Source organism: Homalodisca vitripennis, chromosome 3 (assembly GCF_021130785.1).
Source record: "Homalodisca vitripennis isolate AUS2020 chromosome 3, UT_GWSS_2.1, whole genome shotgun sequence".
Taxonomy (NCBI): domain Eukaryota; kingdom Metazoa; phylum Arthropoda; class Insecta; order Hemiptera; family Cicadellidae; genus Homalodisca; species Homalodisca vitripennis.
Genome location: NC_060209.1, coordinates 141,270,852 through 141,289,178, shown reverse-complemented (window position 1 = coordinate 141,289,178; position 18,327 = coordinate 141,270,852). Strand labels below are relative to the sequence as shown.

The 18,327-nt window shown below is 37.7% G+C and overlaps 1 protein-coding gene across 1 annotated transcript in view; it reads left to right on the top strand.

The window, feature by feature from the left end:
- The first annotated feature begins 1,579 nt into the window (after positions 1–1,579).
- Positions 1,580–18,327, top strand: part of LOC124357598 (fasciclin-2-like) — a 298,184-nt gene continuing 281,436 nt past the window's right edge. Inside the window, 1 exon segment of the mRNA XM_046809520.1 lies at positions 1,580–1,871. Coding sequence (XP_046665476.1) covers positions 1,814–1,871 — 58 coding nt within the window. The 5' untranslated portion in view covers positions 1,580–1,813.

Here is an 18,327-nt window from a genome sequence, read left to right as displayed (position 1 = left end):
AGGTTTTTGGTCTTCCAGTTAAAGGGAAGTAATTTTTGTGGAAAATAATTTAAGAAGTTTGCGATTTCAGAAAGGAAGCTATGTTTATTATGACATTAGGACTATATTTTTCTTAATAAGTATATCAGTCAGCGATTCGTACCCAAACAATACCATAGAATTATTATACATCAGTGCTTTATAATAAATTATTGTTATCAGCCCTGAAGGCTATTTAGTATTCACCCTCATGTAGCCTACTGCGGTATAACTCTATCTGCAGCAGATAGAGACATTTAAATTGGTTATAGTATATCATAATGGTTATAAAACAGCCATGACAAAAAAAAAATAAACGTTCCCATTACTTTTAATATTTGTTTAATACATAGTTCGTAATTAAAAACTCCCACATCTAGTATAAATAAACCATTGGACTGTCGTAAAGGCAGCTGCCGAATTGTACAATTTATTATGAGTCTAATGATTAATAAAAGATTCAATTTATCACAGTCTTTTTTTGTGCACTGTATCACAGACTAAAAATATTTGTATAGAAATTTAAATCTATTTGTACAGAAGTATCTTTAGTCTGTGACTGTATTAAATGTTAAATAATGCGTGTTTAAAAGCCAGGAAGTAACAGCGATCACATCAAGTCTGGGGCTATTCTGTGAAGGGAACAGCGGACCCGTTATTTAAGTAAGATACTTTACATAAAATGCCTTCCGGCTCAACTGAAATACTAATATAATATGGTCAGTTTTTGAAATAGGTACAGGATTCCCATCACATTTGTACAAAAACAATTTTTCAAAACCCATGAATAGGCGAGTTTAAACAAATGTTTTACGTATTAAACGACTACAATATTGTAACAAATGAATTTAACAAGACTAATTTTAATTTTTTTGACTCTTTTGAGGAACGAACAGCTATCGTTTCCACAAGCCGCGTATTTTTATTTGACAGGCCTATAATGCATGTGTATGCATATTGAACTAGGGGTGGTGTTGGCCTATGGGAGGCTAAATAAACTTAAAATTGTATAAGAAAAAGAATATATTTGTACACTTAAATTGTAGAAAATACAGTTCAAAACTGAAGGAGTTACTAGTAACATTTAACAGCGTAGAATTGATTTAAAAATTGTTTCTTGTCGTTGTTTGACATTACAATTTTATTTTGTTCCAGCTCTTATTCCTTTGTCAAAAGCAGAATTATTTCGTCTAAGGCAGTTTTAGTGCAGCAGAGGAGAGAGAGGCGGCTAGGTGTCCGGTGGCGTTCAACTCGTGCAGCTGACAATAAAAACGACCTTGACTCTCCCGCCACAGCTTGTGGGAGTGAGAGGGGAAATAAACAGGTTGTCACTCCGCGGAAGCTGCTACTGGCCAAACTTCTAAAGAGCAAACAAATTATTATCCTCAATGGTGGAATATTGTACAGCCAATAGAAACTAATTGACGAAATCTATGGTGCCGAAGCTAATGAATGAAAAATAACTGCACAGTTTACATTGTTTTGTTATTAGAGTTTTTATTCAAGTGCCGCCTCCCCCCTCCGCCGCAGTGGGATCTATTTCCTAGCGCAGCCGCACAGGTCGCGCAACGGTCGGCACTTCAGTCGTCGTCAAGCGCTCGGAAGGTTTGTTTCGTTGATGTGCAATCGACCTCGATCTTTGTTGACGATTAGTTTTCCTCGAAATATTGTGACTATGAGTGCTCAGTAGTGTACAGATAAACTTGTGTGTTGTATGCGTGCGATTTATTGTATATATTGTGCTGGTTTTCTGTGATTTTCAAACTTTAGAAAGTTCTTGACGGACCAACCAACAATGGGCGGCAACAGTATAGGAGTGTTCCAAGTGGTTTTAATCTTCGCTGTTATATCAGGTAGGTTCGGGCTTGAAGTTTCAATTAACGTAGTGTAAATATTCGCGTATTTGAAATATTCGACTCAGGTAAACACTTTACAAGAGTGGTATGATAAATGTTGAACGATGTCATCTTTGACATTTTATTGACTATATTTTTAAATTGTTTTTAAATTAACCTCCAGTCTGTAATTATGGATTATATAAATAACAGAATTAAACAGCTTCGTTTAAATGTTTAAAAACGAACTAACATAACTAAACTTAAATTTATTGTATTTATATATTATGTATTTCATAAAAGTCGTGTATTTTACTTTTTATGTTATAACAGTTAATTATCTTCAGTATTCTGAAAGAGTTTTATTTTATTTTTTATTTATATTGCAGATTTAAAATCTACAATTCTTAAAAAATAATATGTGGTTCTTGCAGAAATTCTTTTTTGACTATGTAAAAACGACTAGCAAATGTATAAACTTATATTTGCTAGTCGGAATACTTTCCTGTAAATTTCAAGTCAACACACAGTAGTAGTAAGTACACTTGTTATGTAGAGTTCAAGAATTAAATAATTAATTTCTTGTATGCAATATGGTATGTAGGATTTGGTTGCAATATAATTCAAGGATACATAGCCTAATTCAGTTTTTGGATGGGTAGAATTTGAACTGTACTTTGTTTCTCATAGCTTATACTAATTCCAAGAAATAAGACTATACTTCCTGTGTCTTTAGCGATATCTATATCTATTATTTGATATCTACATATTTGTCATTCCTAAAATTAAACAAACTCATGATATATATATATAATCCAATTAGATAGCGAATGAACCAATAAAGTTATCATTATTTAATTCCCACATATTTAAATAATATGTTAATAAAATGTTTTTTTCGTGGTTCTAGCCTGTTTTAATAAATACATTCTACCATAAACTAAGATGGCTCGAATATTGTAAAAACTTTTCATGACGCGACTCAAGGGGCACAGTCAGGCTCACAGTCATTAAGAATTTGCCAATATTAAAGTTTGCTAAAAGTAACCATTTTAAATTTGTCAGTGCCAAAACAAAATATTTATTCTCAAGTTACACAACTATATTTGTGTGTGAGAAAAGTTCAGTTCAGTTTAATACTAAAGTTATCAAATCCTTTGTCAGAGGAGAATCTTGTTTCTTTGTGTGGGTGGGAGAGGGGTTTTCTAACTGCTAAAGGCGTTTGACTGTCTTGTGTCCAAGTGAGATGTGTATGCCCCAAAGAGCAGAGATGTGAAATCTATCTGTCGTATCAAGAAATCCATGCTGTAATAAAACTTGTCTTCTAGTAAATTAATAGAATTAAGTGTTGCTGCATTTTTCGGAATAGTTTAGTGTTGATACATCAAAATACATTTTAAATCTCAAAACAGACTGTAATATCCTATTGAGGGTACAGGCGAACTATTGAAATTAAGTAAATTATGTAATAATGGACAAAACGATTGTATAGTATTCCAAAGGATAGTTGATCAGAGACATGTACATGCTGTCCATTGACTGGGGTATCAATAATAATAAAATGCAATTATTATTAAGTTAATAGGCGTAGGTTATTTGAGCTTGTTAGGCAAAATTATGAATAATACTTTTAAGAAACGTTAAAAAATGTTTATAACGTCAAAATAAAAATTCATATAGTAATGCATTTTTACCCTAAAATAATTTAAACTAATATATTTATATATTTTGTCATCTAGCGCCTACATTGAATGGTAGAACTTTATTGAGCATGTTCATTTCTTGTAAATAAAATAAGTTACATTTTTTATGGAGAAATTATTTAATTTTGAAACACTAGGTAGAATAGGAATATTTGATATAACAAGCAATGGAGGCTGCGACCTCCACCGACTGATAGTCTGATCGTTTATTGGTTAACTCGATTTTTCTTGTAATTGGAGCAACGAACGATCAGTGGCGTTTAATTTAGTCTGATAAATTAAATCACATCCCGATATTTGCCACCCAGCAATCATTTACAGTTCAATCTAAACCCATTGGTAATGGTGAACAATCATTAGCCCATCTAACATTTAGTAAGAATAAGAAACATTATATATCTTTAGAAATTTATTCTTATATTACTGAAACCCATTTATAATTTCGTTAAAAATATTAAATGGAAACTTCTTTGCTTTTATGCATCAATAAAGTAATATATAAGTTTGCCGTGCCTAAGCATCCGTTACATGGACACTATTTAGTCATTGCTGTAGATAAGGTTGATAAATAAGCTCAAAGATACTAATCACAGTCGAGACATGTGCCGGAGAACCAAGTGGGTGTAGAGGGGGTGAGGTTGAGGAAGGCGATTGATTCGGGATTCCAAAGGCCGCGGAAGAGAGACACCACAGCGATATGGGAATGCAAGTGGCTGGGTTGATGATGAATGTGAGAGGGAGGGCGAGTTAATGACTGAGACAGTCCCAGTCGTTTTTATCTCAGGATTCGGGAATGGTGTAAGGTCGGAGAACACCAGGTGTGTTAGTTACACTAAAGTTTTTGGCTTTGGAGCCAAGACACTTGTGTCTAGGAATCAGGAATCAAAATACAAATGTCTATGAACCATTTAAACCTTTTGACCTAACTGAACTGAAAACTATTTTATTTTATTAATGAAGCAGCTGTGTTTGAAACCATCATGTTCATGTTATTGAATTCTTTGAGCAGCTGGAAATGTTTTAAATATTACTAAATGTTAATAAGTACAATACTTTTCCAAATTGTTGATTTATATGTGGGTTTCCCTTGATGATGTAACCTATGATTTCGAAAGGCCTCGTCCAAAAAGAAAAAGTTTGGAAAAATATTGTTTTTATTAACATGTAGTAATGTTAAGGTTTAATAACGCATTATTTGAATTGTTCACTCATTTTTTCTGGCATGTTTTATTCGTGTAAGTACACAAATAAATAAGACTCAAAAAGATCGTATTTATACGGTAACTATGTTGAAATCTTAAAAGTTTGATACACTGGAGACGAAACATTTTTTTTGGAGATTCATATATAAACTAATTATATTTGAATAATATTATCACTTTTTGAGCAATAAATAAGACTCAAAAAGATCGTATTTATACGGTAACTATGTTGAAATCTTAAAAGTTTGATACACTGGAGACGAAACATTTTTTTTGGAGATTCATATATAAACTAATTATATTTGAATAATATAATATATACCGCACTACTTTTCAGGAGCAACACTATTGGTACCACCTGGCTGTTAAAATTTTCTCATATTGCTATTATTGTATGCCATGTATGAAACTAAAAACTCAGAGTTTCTGGAACTGTCTAGGATATTTTTCATTGGAAAAACCTGAAAAAATATTCGGAAACATTAATGAGATTCTGCGTAGAAGTGTCATCTTTATATTTTTTGAATGCCCCCTTTTCCAAATGAATATTCCACAAGCTATCCATGTATCGTCCATTCCATTCAAGTGTCGAGGACCTCTCCAGGTCAGTCAACGACCCTGTCAAGGGCTAACATCCCTCTGAAGATCCCGTGCGATTGAAGGGCGATGGCCTCCAACTGGTGAGCCCAGCCCAGACAGGGCCCGCGGGTACCATTAGTACAACAGGTGGGCGATCAGCTGACGTGTCAGGGTGACTTATCGGTTGTCAGCTGATACACACACGTAACCTTACACGTCAAATCTACAATTTATCGGAGAAAATGCTAGCATAAGAGTATTTAAACTACTTTCCTTTCGAAGATGAAAATATTTTAAGATCCTTGAACATGAAATGAATAAAAAAGCTGTGTACACAAACTTGCTATTGAGTGCTATTCCAGATTAAGCGATTACAAATAGCGGATTAGGTTGTTTAGTATAGCGGTAGGCCTAATTACAGTTGTAAGCCTATATAGTTGAGCCGTAAATGGACGTACAATTGGGCTGTTGTAATTTATTGTCATAAAATTCGCGTCCTTCATGTCATAAAAATGCTACGTCTAAATATCCTAATTATAATTAAGGAAATAATTAAGCTACAAACTGCTGGATTTATTCTTGTCTTGATAAGATTGTTGTAAAATATAAACAACACTAGATTTTCATGTATTAATACCATTTAAAATCGGTAATACCAACCCACGAATCAACAATATGTAAAATTCTCTTAAACAGTAGGATAGAAAAGGTTACAACAGCGTTTTTTCATAAGCTGTACCGTTCCACTTAATCCTCTTGAAATAAATATTAGGTGTTTATGTAAACTTCTAAATTATTCCGTCCACGAAGAGCGTACCTATTACATTTGTATCACTGAATATTGGCATTTGCTCAATCCGTCTAATAATAACGATCTTGCGTTTTAAGCCTGTACATTATAACTTGGTGTTAGACGTACAGTAACAAAAAGTTGTGTTAGTTTGCGTGTTTCGCACGTTATGTGTCACACGCCCGACCGCTTGATGCCTAGTTTCCGTTTCCTCTTGCGTCATTTATAATTCAATTCAACTCAGTTGAGGCCACATGTTTACACTTAGGATGAGCGGCAACTGGGATGGCGCTACAGTGGGTGTAATTAATGCACATTGGCACGACCTTGTCATGACTTGTGCTGCCAAGTGTTCTGTGCTGCAGTTTATACGGAAAACTACTTACATATGGCTAGTGATTGATAATAAAAATACATAATTTAAAAACTGATTTTAACAATAGCGATACGTATTTATTACATTTTAGATACGTTTATCTGAATGTAGACATTAGGATGCGAGATTATATATAAAACAACATTTAACAGGTTATAATTTAATTTTGCCTTATACGTGACATCATTGGACGCAGTATAGGTACAGTTTTTACCTCTTAAGTGACGGTGGTCAGTGCCATCGAGATATCTTGGACACGTGAAACTTGCAAGGTAATGTCCGCTGCCTCTCTTTTTTAAGTTCGTATTTTTTGAATTTCCTTGATGCAATATTTCATCAAATCCTTTTTCTTATTAATATTGGAAACACAAAAACAGTCGTTACATTGGTTTGTTGATCTTTAAAAATGAATAACAAAAATGATGAATTACATAGTGATTAAAGAAAGTCATATACGAAACGAAACTGGGTTAATACATTTTTAACAGAATGATATGAAATTTTAAACACGATAGGATTACGTCATATCGATAAGTGTGCAGGCAAAATTTTCAGTCTACATAGAGTAACGCATTATATATTATATGATACTCTATGCTAATACTACATAGCGTAGTTCATTTTCATTCCTGTGTACGAACATACTATCACATAGAATAGAAATGTTACGTCCTTCTGGCAGTCAAAATAGGAATTGCGTCAGCCTACTAAGTTATAAGACTAATGGCGCTCGGCTATACCTCGCGGATGGACTTACCCCGTCATACAACTCATTCGTGTCTATTTAGAAATGAAGTTTGATGCAAAATAATCTATGTATGATTTTTATATCCTATGAATAGTTTACCCTGCTTGTGTCACGATGCCATATGATTGTACTTTGTTTGTTGGAAAATGTATTTTATTTTTTTTTGTTACCTCGTTACCATATCATGGATACTTTTAACACAAATATAAAAATTTTTCCAAATCCTATGCAGTGGTATCCACCATCATCGAACTTGGTGTTGCCTGTATAGAAATTGTTTAACTGTTTGTTCTCGAGACATCGTGCGGTCTGATAGACGGCCAGGAATGAATTGTTTTTCAGCCCCTCGAGTAATAGACTTCGCTAAGGCTCAGCCAGTTATTATTGGAAATAATATTTAAGGTAATAATGGAAACCTTACTATGAATCTGATCACTTATACTCGTATTGCTACATGTTATTGAACTGCGATTAAATTTAGTCTATAACTATATCTCTAGTAGTATGTTAGTTACTACAGTTACAACATACACACAGGGGTGTCACAATAGGGTGCATATAGAGACAATCAAGTTATCGTGTTTATCCTGTGTTCCTCATAGCCGTGGGCAGGGATTATCAAGCTAACAGAGAGGGCTGTTGTAATAGGGGACGAGTGCTTAGATACATTTGTTTGTGTTTGTGTCTTAGGCAGTTAATTGTGCCTCAGTGTAAATTTGCGTTTGAACCCTTGTTTGCCCCTTAATAGGTTAGCAACAGATTATTGATTAAGGACAGTGCCTTCATAAAATCGTGTCGTTGTCAGTCTGTGCGTAGCTCTTAATAAGGTACTAGAGAGTTAAAACTTGGTTCATAGATTCCTCTTCGTCCAAGGATGAACCAACTGTATTGATTGATTTAGTGTTCAAAAGGCAAAAGGAGAGTCGTCCATCTGTGGATAATTGTTTCGTTATATTCTGTCGGATTCTCGGATAATCCGTTACATCGGTTAATTTGATACACTGAATTGGAACAAGAACTAGAAGCTTGGTAGGTAGCAAACTTTTTAAAATGAATTGAAAAATAAAAAGTAAATACTAAAATAGAAATATTGAGTTTTTTATAACGCAATACTATATATAAGGCAATTTTACAAGGCATAAAAAATAGCAATATGTCTATACTTCAAACCAAAAACTATCGATGAACGATGAAACCTCGAAAGTCAGCGATATTGCAATGCGGTAGAATGACTACCGAGTGTCGCACGTCGCACGCTATGACTCACTGTCAGTGTAGCAATGCTGATGGGCGATAGCGGGCAGTCCATGTACTATAGTCATACACTTCACAGAACGTGACTGTTCCGATAATTGTGGTCGCTGACAACTCACCTCTCTTGGTTCGCGGTTTCTTTAATTGTGATGCTATTTTTTTTCATGTTTGTTTTTTCCACGTTCTGGACTCATTAGATGTTATGACAACTTGTAAATGTGCATTGAGATTATGAAATGTGTTTTATTTTTTTGGTGAATGTGAGAAGCGTGATTTTGAATTTCCCTAATATTTAAATAAGATATGGGTATTTATTCTTTCTCTGCCAAGCAAATTAGCTGTTACGTCACACTCGTGCCAGGGGTTCCCACATGAAAGTATTAAAGTATCAAACACATTTTAAGCGTTTTGCAGTGTTTGAAAACTATTCATAAGATTTGCACACAAACATAAGATTTTTTTATGGTCTAAGAGTTTTGTCAGTTCTTATACAATGAATTATTTAAAACAGCATAAGCAACAACAAAAAACATTTGATTATGTATTATTACAATTGCTTGATAAAATATTAAATATATTCCATAATAAATTCCATAAATATATTAGTGTATTTAGTTGGCACATTATACATTTCTGCACAAATATAAAAAGAACATGCCTTTATAAATATTTCTGTTACTGCCAGGTATTGACTTGATGCACGCGCTACTCTCGGTGACTGCTGTGACACAACTACCTACAGTAGTAAAAGTTACTGAAATAACTCAGCTGCTCATGCAATGTTACTGAATGAAATAAGTAAAATGGTATTTCTACGTTCAAAGTGTTTAAATTAAAATACATCACTAATAGTAATTAATAGTTCATGTGACTGTTTATATATTTTATAAATGTTTTAGCGAACGACCGGGAAGATGCAACCTAGCAATTGACTGTCTTTACTTCAGAAATATTTCAAATAGTCCAGTTGGGTGCCTAAAGAACAACTCGGAAGTAAATCGATCTCAGTAAACTACGTCTTTTTGTTTGTTTAGTTCCAGATTTGTCATTGTATTATACATTGTAATTAATCCAACATCCCGTTCTCTGTTTTAATGAGGACGAATCCCCACCAATGTTTCATAATTGAGGATAAATTAAGTTTAAATCTCGGTGTATAGTGTAAATATTACTAAACTGGTATTATATACAGAAATGCTGTACATCCCTGTCAGGTTCTGGAACGGCGTCGTTTTGTAGCAGTCAGATTTATATTCTGTAGCAATTTCAATCTCTTATGATCCACTACAAGTCGATTGACTGATTGTGAGTATGTTTCCACTCTGGAGCCAGCAGCCACCAACATTATATGTTAAATCAATAAAGGTCTTTCCTGAGTGATGAAGTATGAAAACAGGGCCAGGCCGCGGTGTCGGGAAGAGAAACTTGTATTTGAGGGAGATGAAATGGATGTCGGATTCATAAAGACGGGGGAGGTTCCACGGAGGGTCTGGCGCCGAGCCGCAGTCATAAAAACAGATTAAGCCACGAGTGGACGCATAATTGGGCTTCTTGGGATGAACCCCTTCGAGAGTGTAATACTCGCCCCTTAATTTTATACAAGCGTCTTTTCTTACATAAGCACATGTCAGTCGATCATGTTCTATTTTAGAAGAAAATGTTTTATTAATCGTATGAAAATAGTATTCCGAACATAATAACTGATTCCAGTTTGAAATCTTACTTTTTGTATGTATACCAACAAATTACATTAACCTTTTGACGTAGTTCAGCATCACTCTTAATGAATCTGCAAACTATGTATTAAAACAAGTTATGAGAAATATGTTAGTGAATTTTATCATTTTATGGGGGTTAGGGTGGCGAGTTTATACAATTGTTTGGTGACTTCATGTTATCCTGCTTCAATACTTCAATGGCCATTAACTGGGTAGCCTAAAACGAAGTTTCTACCTTTTCTTTACACTTCTTCAATACGTTTCTCGCTAAAAGCAATGAATACAAACCTTATAAGAAGCGCAAAGCCAATGTTAAAAAGTCTGCCAATTTTTATTTGAATTTGGCAAGCTTAGCGCGTCCACCGCTAGGCAGCGTGAAGGGCGCTCGTGGCGTGGCGAGCTAGAGTGAGACAGAAGACAGAGCGGGAGCGAATGAGAAGACAGCGCGCGGCCAGTTAGAGGGAGAGAGAGAACACAAGCTAGAGCGAGAGGGAAAGAGGGGGAAACAAGCGCTCCTAGCGGCGGACGCGCTAAGCTCGTTTTGGCGGGAAACCAACTTGGCAGACTATTCTCCATAAGCTTTGCGCTTCTTATAAGGTTTGTATTCATTGCTAAAAGGCAGGTTGACTACCTGTCTTTTGTTTGGGCACCGGCTTGGCGCCCTTCTTGTAGCTCTGTACCCTTCCCCCCCCACCCACACCTTCGTCCAGGCCGGTCGTATTCCTCTCACGTGCCGTTCTCCTTTCCTTCATCTCTCGGCGGGTCCCTCAGTGGCGGCAACATACAATGAAGGTCAATCAGCAATTCTACCAGTCATTTTCCCTCGTCGGAATCCTCAACGGGGTTGTATACTTGCTTTCTTTCCTTCAGTGAGATATAGTGCATCAGGATGACCAACGTTATGTTTATAAATGTATCGATCAACCATAATTGCAAGAGGGAATTCGCTATTGTTGTATCAACCCTACTTGAACGTACTTAATTTATAATAATTGTTAATAAATAAAAACTAACTGGTACAGCCTATCTAAGGGGAAGTTAACAAAAGCATGACGTGTTTCTGGCGTGGACGGAGGAATGCCCAAGACTTGTGCCTGGAGGGTGAATATTGCTGGATCATCGAAAATCCCCCTCTCAAGCGCTTTTATTGGCTCCGGAACTGCGGATAAAATACAACGGGTAATCTATTGTTATTAACCCTTTCGTTATGCCAATGCTGTTTGAAGCTGGAAATAAAGTTCGCGTCTCATTATTGTAACAGTGTCTTATTTTATTACTACCGTTAGTACGATTTACATGTATTTGTGCTTTTAGTCATACACCCTGCACTTGCTTTCATAATTTACAGTAATTCTTATGTTTTAGTATGTAGTACAAAATTTATTATTGCATTTGCGTTATTTTCTATGATTTATTTTTATTCCTTGTTGAGTACGTGTTCGCCTCTCCTTATTTTATTTTGCTTTGTTAAATTACATTTTACTATATTTTTTAGAAATGTATTGAACAAGATTTACTGATGAAATGTAAACATTGACTTTTAATTGCATCACTTGATTAGAGATTTAGGACTTCTCGCCAGAGGAAATTGAATAAACGAAGTAGGTACTTTTATGCATTGTCTGCACGCAGCCTACGACAGGGGAAGAGGGGAGGAAAGCGACACAATGGGTAGCACGGTAGTAATTGAAACCACAACAAGAATTACGGGCGCGTGCGCTACCATAGGGGAGAATGTGTCTAGATGCATAATATTAGGGACGTACGCAACATAATGGTCTGTAATATAATGTAGGCCGCCAGCTCTAGCTCTGTAGGGTGCCGTCAGTCAAACAGGGTTGTTTATGAGAAGCATACACGCTTATCAAGGCCTCCTATGGTTCGGTAGTGTCCAACTGTTGTGTAAGGAACGTATGGGCAGAAGACTTTATGTAGGAGAAGGGGGTGAGACAATGAATATCTTTTGAGACTTAAATTGGTGAGAGGAAACAAGGCGAAAACATACGAAACAAAAGCACTTGATGTGCGAGTTGCAGATATATTCCTCTCTGACTCAATAGTGGTAGCCTACAATACATATATTTGCCGATCTCGAGCGGCTCTGTAACTCTCAGTAAAGATGTCATTAACAACAGTTGCGCCAACCATAATGTTCAATGATAAATGGATGGAGAGGCTGTGCTATCTCTTTGTTGTGTCCGACTGGAGGGCGCTCCCACTGCCATGTTTTAGTCTGCGAAGTCGCTGCTAAGTGAACCTAATTATATCTTGTTGGGTTCAACTTGCAACAAATCAGCATTCGTTCCCCTAATTTTAGCTGCAAGCTACCAACAATTAAACTTTGTCTTATCATTGGAAAGATAAGAGATTAAATAAAATAAGGAAAATCTAGCATTTGATTAGACATTTTAATGGCCTTGCAAAGAATTTCAGATTGAGTATTTCTATATTTTCTGTAAACATTAAATCTTTTTTTAATTTAGTATAATAAAAGTAAACTACATCCTACATAGCTGTTTTCTCTTATAGCGTTTTAGGGTCCATTCCGTCCGGTGCTTTTATCACCTTTAGGGCGAGTCAGGACCTTTGACGCCTTTTCACACCAAGGTTATCACATATGACCTTATATTTTATGGAGTCCATTCACACCGGACTGGTGTCAGCATTGTATTGGATCTGTGTTTGAATAGTTTGTTTGAAGATGATCGAAGCGCATGCGCTAAGTTATGGATGCTTGTCCTGTAAGTTATGTCCAAACCTAGAAATCCTCTTGAATTGTTCGGAAACGCTACGGACAAAGGGGGATGTTGTTTTCAAACGTAACTTTACGTTATTAAATTGCCTTAATAAACTGTCGTTGTAGTCAAGAGTACCAGTTACACTTGTTATTCTTCATCCAACTAATGTTCGTATTCCATACAAGTTTGAATAGAAACTCCCGTTAGAAATCTTGAAATATTGCCTGTAAAACCGTACAGGCTTTTACGGGCGAATGGCATAGAATGTCTATTCACGGAAGGACAGGTAAGGTGTCTGAATGAGGTCGTTGACTGATGAATAGCCCGTGCACAAAGTACCCTTCGCGTCTTTTTGGCCTCGGAGGAGCTTATTGTGTAAATGGCGATATTCTCGTATACCTTCGTCTCTTGTTCTTATTTGAGTTCACTGCTCTTGCCTCTGTCGCATTTTTTGAATTACAAGCAGTATTCTGACCCTGGTGTAAAATAGGATTAACAGTGGGGAAAAAATGAACGTGACATGAGACATCGTCGCTTTGATCGAGACCGCCATTGTAGCATTGGCATTGTCTAAGTGGTCCACTCACAATGGCAGTCTAATCTCGCACCAATGCTCTCACATGTGCTCTGCTCGTCCCTTGCCTGCGAAACCAATCAATTTGCGGCGATAAACATCCCCCGAGACTGTCTGTAAGCCGCTTCCAACCACCCATGGATACCTAAATTATATGCGGTTTGCGGTTAATGCTTCGCTGAATTGCCTCGGGCTCCAAGTTTGTAGTTCCGTACTTGGGCGAATATACCGATTTCTTGCTAATAAATCAAGTATTAAAATTGTCTAAAATATTTTTGATCAGTTCTTGGCGTTAAGTATTGGTTACTTAGGAAAAGATCTACCATGCAAAGGTATAGTATTATTTTGGACGTTTAAATTTTGTTCTAAACCTCTATTTAAAATGTTTCGTTTTTAGGACCAAATTTATTGAGCAGGTTTTGCTAATATACCGCGGCCGGTGCCTGCTCGTTTGAACGCAAAAACGCAAACATCAGACTGCCCAGGGTGTAGTCAAGGTCAGCTGATTGTCTTGGGTGTCAAAATTTTTATACTTTTTTTATCCAAGAGTAGGTTCAGAAACTTCGTTTACTTTAATTTGTGGCTTGTACGTTAATTACATCGTAATTGTAGGATGATAATACTAGTTGTATAACGTAAAATTTTAATAGAAGCTGTTTCGTGATTATTTGAAATTTAGACATTGGGCATTTTTTACGATTTTAGACAACACTAATACTACAACTTGTGAATGTCGTATAAAAAATTGTTAGTCCATAAATATATACATAATTGGAAAAAAATAAATGAGTTGCTATGAAAACCAAACACGTCAAAGTTTTGGTAAACGAAATTATGTCGTATTTTTACACATTGGTCACATTTAAATAACACACAAAAGAAAGCGATTTAAGCAAACGTTCCATTAAAATTTTAAACAATAATATTGTAGAACAATGCTGTTCCAGATTTTGCAGCGGATTGTGGTGTTCCAGAGTGCCAATCCCGAGGTAATCCTATTGTGTCGCGAGGACTGGGACAGGGGGGTTCATTGTTTTGTGCAAGCTTATTGGTTATCGCCTTTTTTGACAAGAAAATCTCTTTTGCTGGCTAGACTTTAAACCATACTGCCTCGTTAAATTTTTAATTTATTGAACGAAACCCGAAAATTATATTCTTAGTGTTATACGTTTCTGAGTTTGTATCCTAGGTTATAAGTATAGTTTTGGTTGTTAACATTGTATACTATAGTTTCATTGTAGTTTGTAGTTTGTTACACTGTATAACATGTTCGGTACAAAGGTTATAAGCTATACTCAGTCGTTGACTCGTAACATTAGACTCTGCGGCGGCCCCGCTCAGTAGTCAAAGCGTTAACATGGTTTAATAAAGTTTCAGTAGTGTTGATACAGTGTATAACATGTTCGCAACAAAGGTTGTAAGCTACACTCAGTCGTTGACTCGTAACATTAGACTCTGCGGCGGCCCCGCTCAGTAGTCACAGTGTTAACATGGTTTACTAAAGTTTCAGTAGTGTTGATACAGTGTATAATATGTTCGCAACAAAGGTTGTAAGCTACACTCAGTCGTTGACACGAAACATTAGACATTGAGGCGGTACCGCTCAGTAGTCAAAGTGTTAACATTGTTTACTAAAGTTTCAGTATTGTTGATATAGTGTATAATATGTTCGCAACAAAGGTTGTAAGCTACACTCAGTCGTTGACACGAAACATTAGACATTGAGGCGGTACCGCTCAGTAGTCAAAGTGTTAACATTGTTTACTAAAGTTTTCAGTATTGTTGATATAGTGTATAATATGTTCGCAAACAAAGATTGTAAGCTACACTCAGTCGTTGACACGAAACATTAGACATTGAGGCGGTACCGCTCAGTAGTCAAAGTGTTAACATTGTTTACTAAAGTTTCAGTAGTGTTGATACAGTGTATAATATGTTCGCAACAAAGGTTGTAAGCTACACTCAGTCGTTGACACGAAACATTAGACATTGACATTAATCAAAGAACTGATTTGATTTGATTTGATTGAGGCGGTACCGCTCAGTAGTCAAAGTGTTAACATTGTTTACTAAAGTTTCAGTAGTGTTGATACAGTGTATAATATGTTCGCAACAAAGGTTGTAAGCTACACTCAGTCGTTGACTCGTAACATTAGACTCTGCGGCGGCCCCGCTCAGTAGTCAAAGTGTTAACATTGTTTACTAAAGTTTCAGTAGTGTTGATACAGTGTATAATATGTTCGCAACAAAGGTTGTAAGCTACACTCAGTCGTTGACTCGTAACATTAGACTCTGCGGCAACCCCGCTCAGTAGTCAAAGTGTTAACATTGTTTACTAAAGTTTCAGTAGTGTTGATACAGTGTATAATATGTTCGCAACAAAGGTTGTAAGCTACACTCAGTCGTTGACTCGTAACATTAGACTCTGCGGCGGCCCCGCTCAGTAGTCAAAGTGTTAACATTGTTTACTAAAGTTTCAGTAGTGTTGATACAGTGTATAATATGTTCGCAACAAAGGTTGTAAGCTACACTCAGTCGTTGACTCGTAACATTAGACTCTGCGGCGGCCCCGCTCAGTAGTCAAAGTGTTAACATTGTTTACTAAAGTTTCAGTATTGTTGATATAGTGTATAATATGTACGCAACAAAGGTTGTAAGCTACACTCAGTCGTTGACTCGTAACATTAGACTCTGCGGCGGCCCCGCTCAGTAGTCAAAGTGTTAACATTGTTTACTAAAGTTTCAGTAGTGTTGATACAGTGTATAATATGTTCGCAACAAAGGTTGTAAGCTACACTCAGTCGTTGACTCGTAACATTAGACTCTGCGGCGGCCCCGCTCAGTAGTCACAGTGTTAACATGGTTTACTAAAGTTTCAGTAGTGTTGATTTACTGTATACCATGTCCGCTACTAAAGCTGCACTCTGTCGTTGACTCGTTACATTAGATACAGAGTCGCGTCCGCTCTGTAGTCAGTGTTTATATTGTTTACTATAGTTACAGTAGCGTTTACATATGTTGTGTACTATAAGTATTGACATATAATACCTTCAATACCATAGGTATGGTAGCACTATGTGGTTTTCTCGTAATCTTAGACACCGCGGTGCTAGGTAAGGAAAGCGATAACATCGTAAAAAAATAGTTAAAGTAGTGTAGCTATTTAATACATTCGCTAACATGTGTTATATTAACACTGTGTGGTCGGCCACGAACTGTGAATATTGCGGTGTTCGGTGTCAAAGTTTTTATTGGTAGGAATGATACAACTAAACCAATATAACGAAGTACCAAAGAACCTGACAGAACGTATGAAACGAACGAAGGAGTTGTCGTACCGGTGGACAAGCAGAGGGTTCAACTTCCATTTAACCTTTTGATTCCAAAAGCAGTCGAGTACTACCTTCAACAAAGAGAAAGCTATATACTAATTATTATATACTTTTTACAGCCTCTGTGATTCTCCTATAAATAGTTGTTGCATAGATAGATAGACTGAGTTTTGATCTTTTGAGGCCCACAAATTAGTACTTTAAGGCCTTGTACTAAGACAAACGGACGACGAACAACTGCCCCAGAGGTAAGCTATCCTGGGCCATGACATGATGGTAGGCCTGTAACGCGGCTCGGCCCAGAGAATGTAAGGCCGCGGCTACCTGCTGGATAATCCGGACATGACAGGATGGTAGGCCTGTAACGCGGCTCGGCCTAGAGAATGTAAGGCCGCGGCTACCTGCTGGATAATCCGGACATGACAGGATGGTAGGCCTGTAACGCGGCTCGGCCTAGAGAATGTAAGGCCGCGGCTACCTGCTGGATAATCCGGACATGACAGGATGGTAGGCCTGTAACGCGGCTCGGCCTAGAGAATGTAAGGCCGCGGCTACCTGCTGGATAATCCGGACATGACAGGATGGTAGGCCTGTAACGCGGCTCGGCCTAGAGAATGTAAGGCCGCGGCTACCTGCTGGATAATCCGGACATGACAGGATGGTAGGCCTGTAACGCGGCTCGGCCTAGAGAATGTAAGGCCGCGGCTACCTGCTGGATAATCCGGACATGACAGGATGGTAGGCCTGTAACGCGGCTCGGCCTAGAGAATGTAAGGCCGCGGCTACCTGCTGGATAATCCGGACATGACAGGATGGTAGGCCTGTAACGCGGCTCGGCCTAGAGAATGTAAGGCCGCGGCTACCTGCTGGATAATCCGTACATGACAGGATGGTAGGCCTGTAACGCGGCTCGGCCTAGAGAATGTAAGGCCGCGGCTACCTGCTGGATAATCCGGACATGACAGGATGGTAGGCCTGTAACGCGGCTCGGCCTAGAGAATGTAAGGCCGCGGCTACCTGCTGGATAATCCGGACATGACAGGATGGTAGGCCTGTAACGCGGCTCGGCCTAGAGAATGTAAGGCCGCGGCTACCTGCTGGATAATCCGTACATGACAGGATGGTAGGCCTGTAACGCGGCTCGGCCTAGAGAATGTAAGGCCGCGGCTACCTGCTGGATAATCCGGACATGACAGGATGGTAGGCCTGTAACGCGGCTCGGCCTAGAGAATGTAAGGCCGCGGCTACCTGCTGGATAATCCGGACATGACAGGATGGTAGGCCTGTAACGCGGCTCGGCCTAGAGAATGTAAGGCCGCGGCTACCTGCTGGATAATCCGTACATGACAGGATGGTAGGCCTGTAACGCGGCTCGGCCTAGAGAATGTAAGGCCGCGGCTACCTGCTGGATAATCCGGACATGACAGGATGGTAGGCCTGTAACGCGGCTCGGCCTAGAG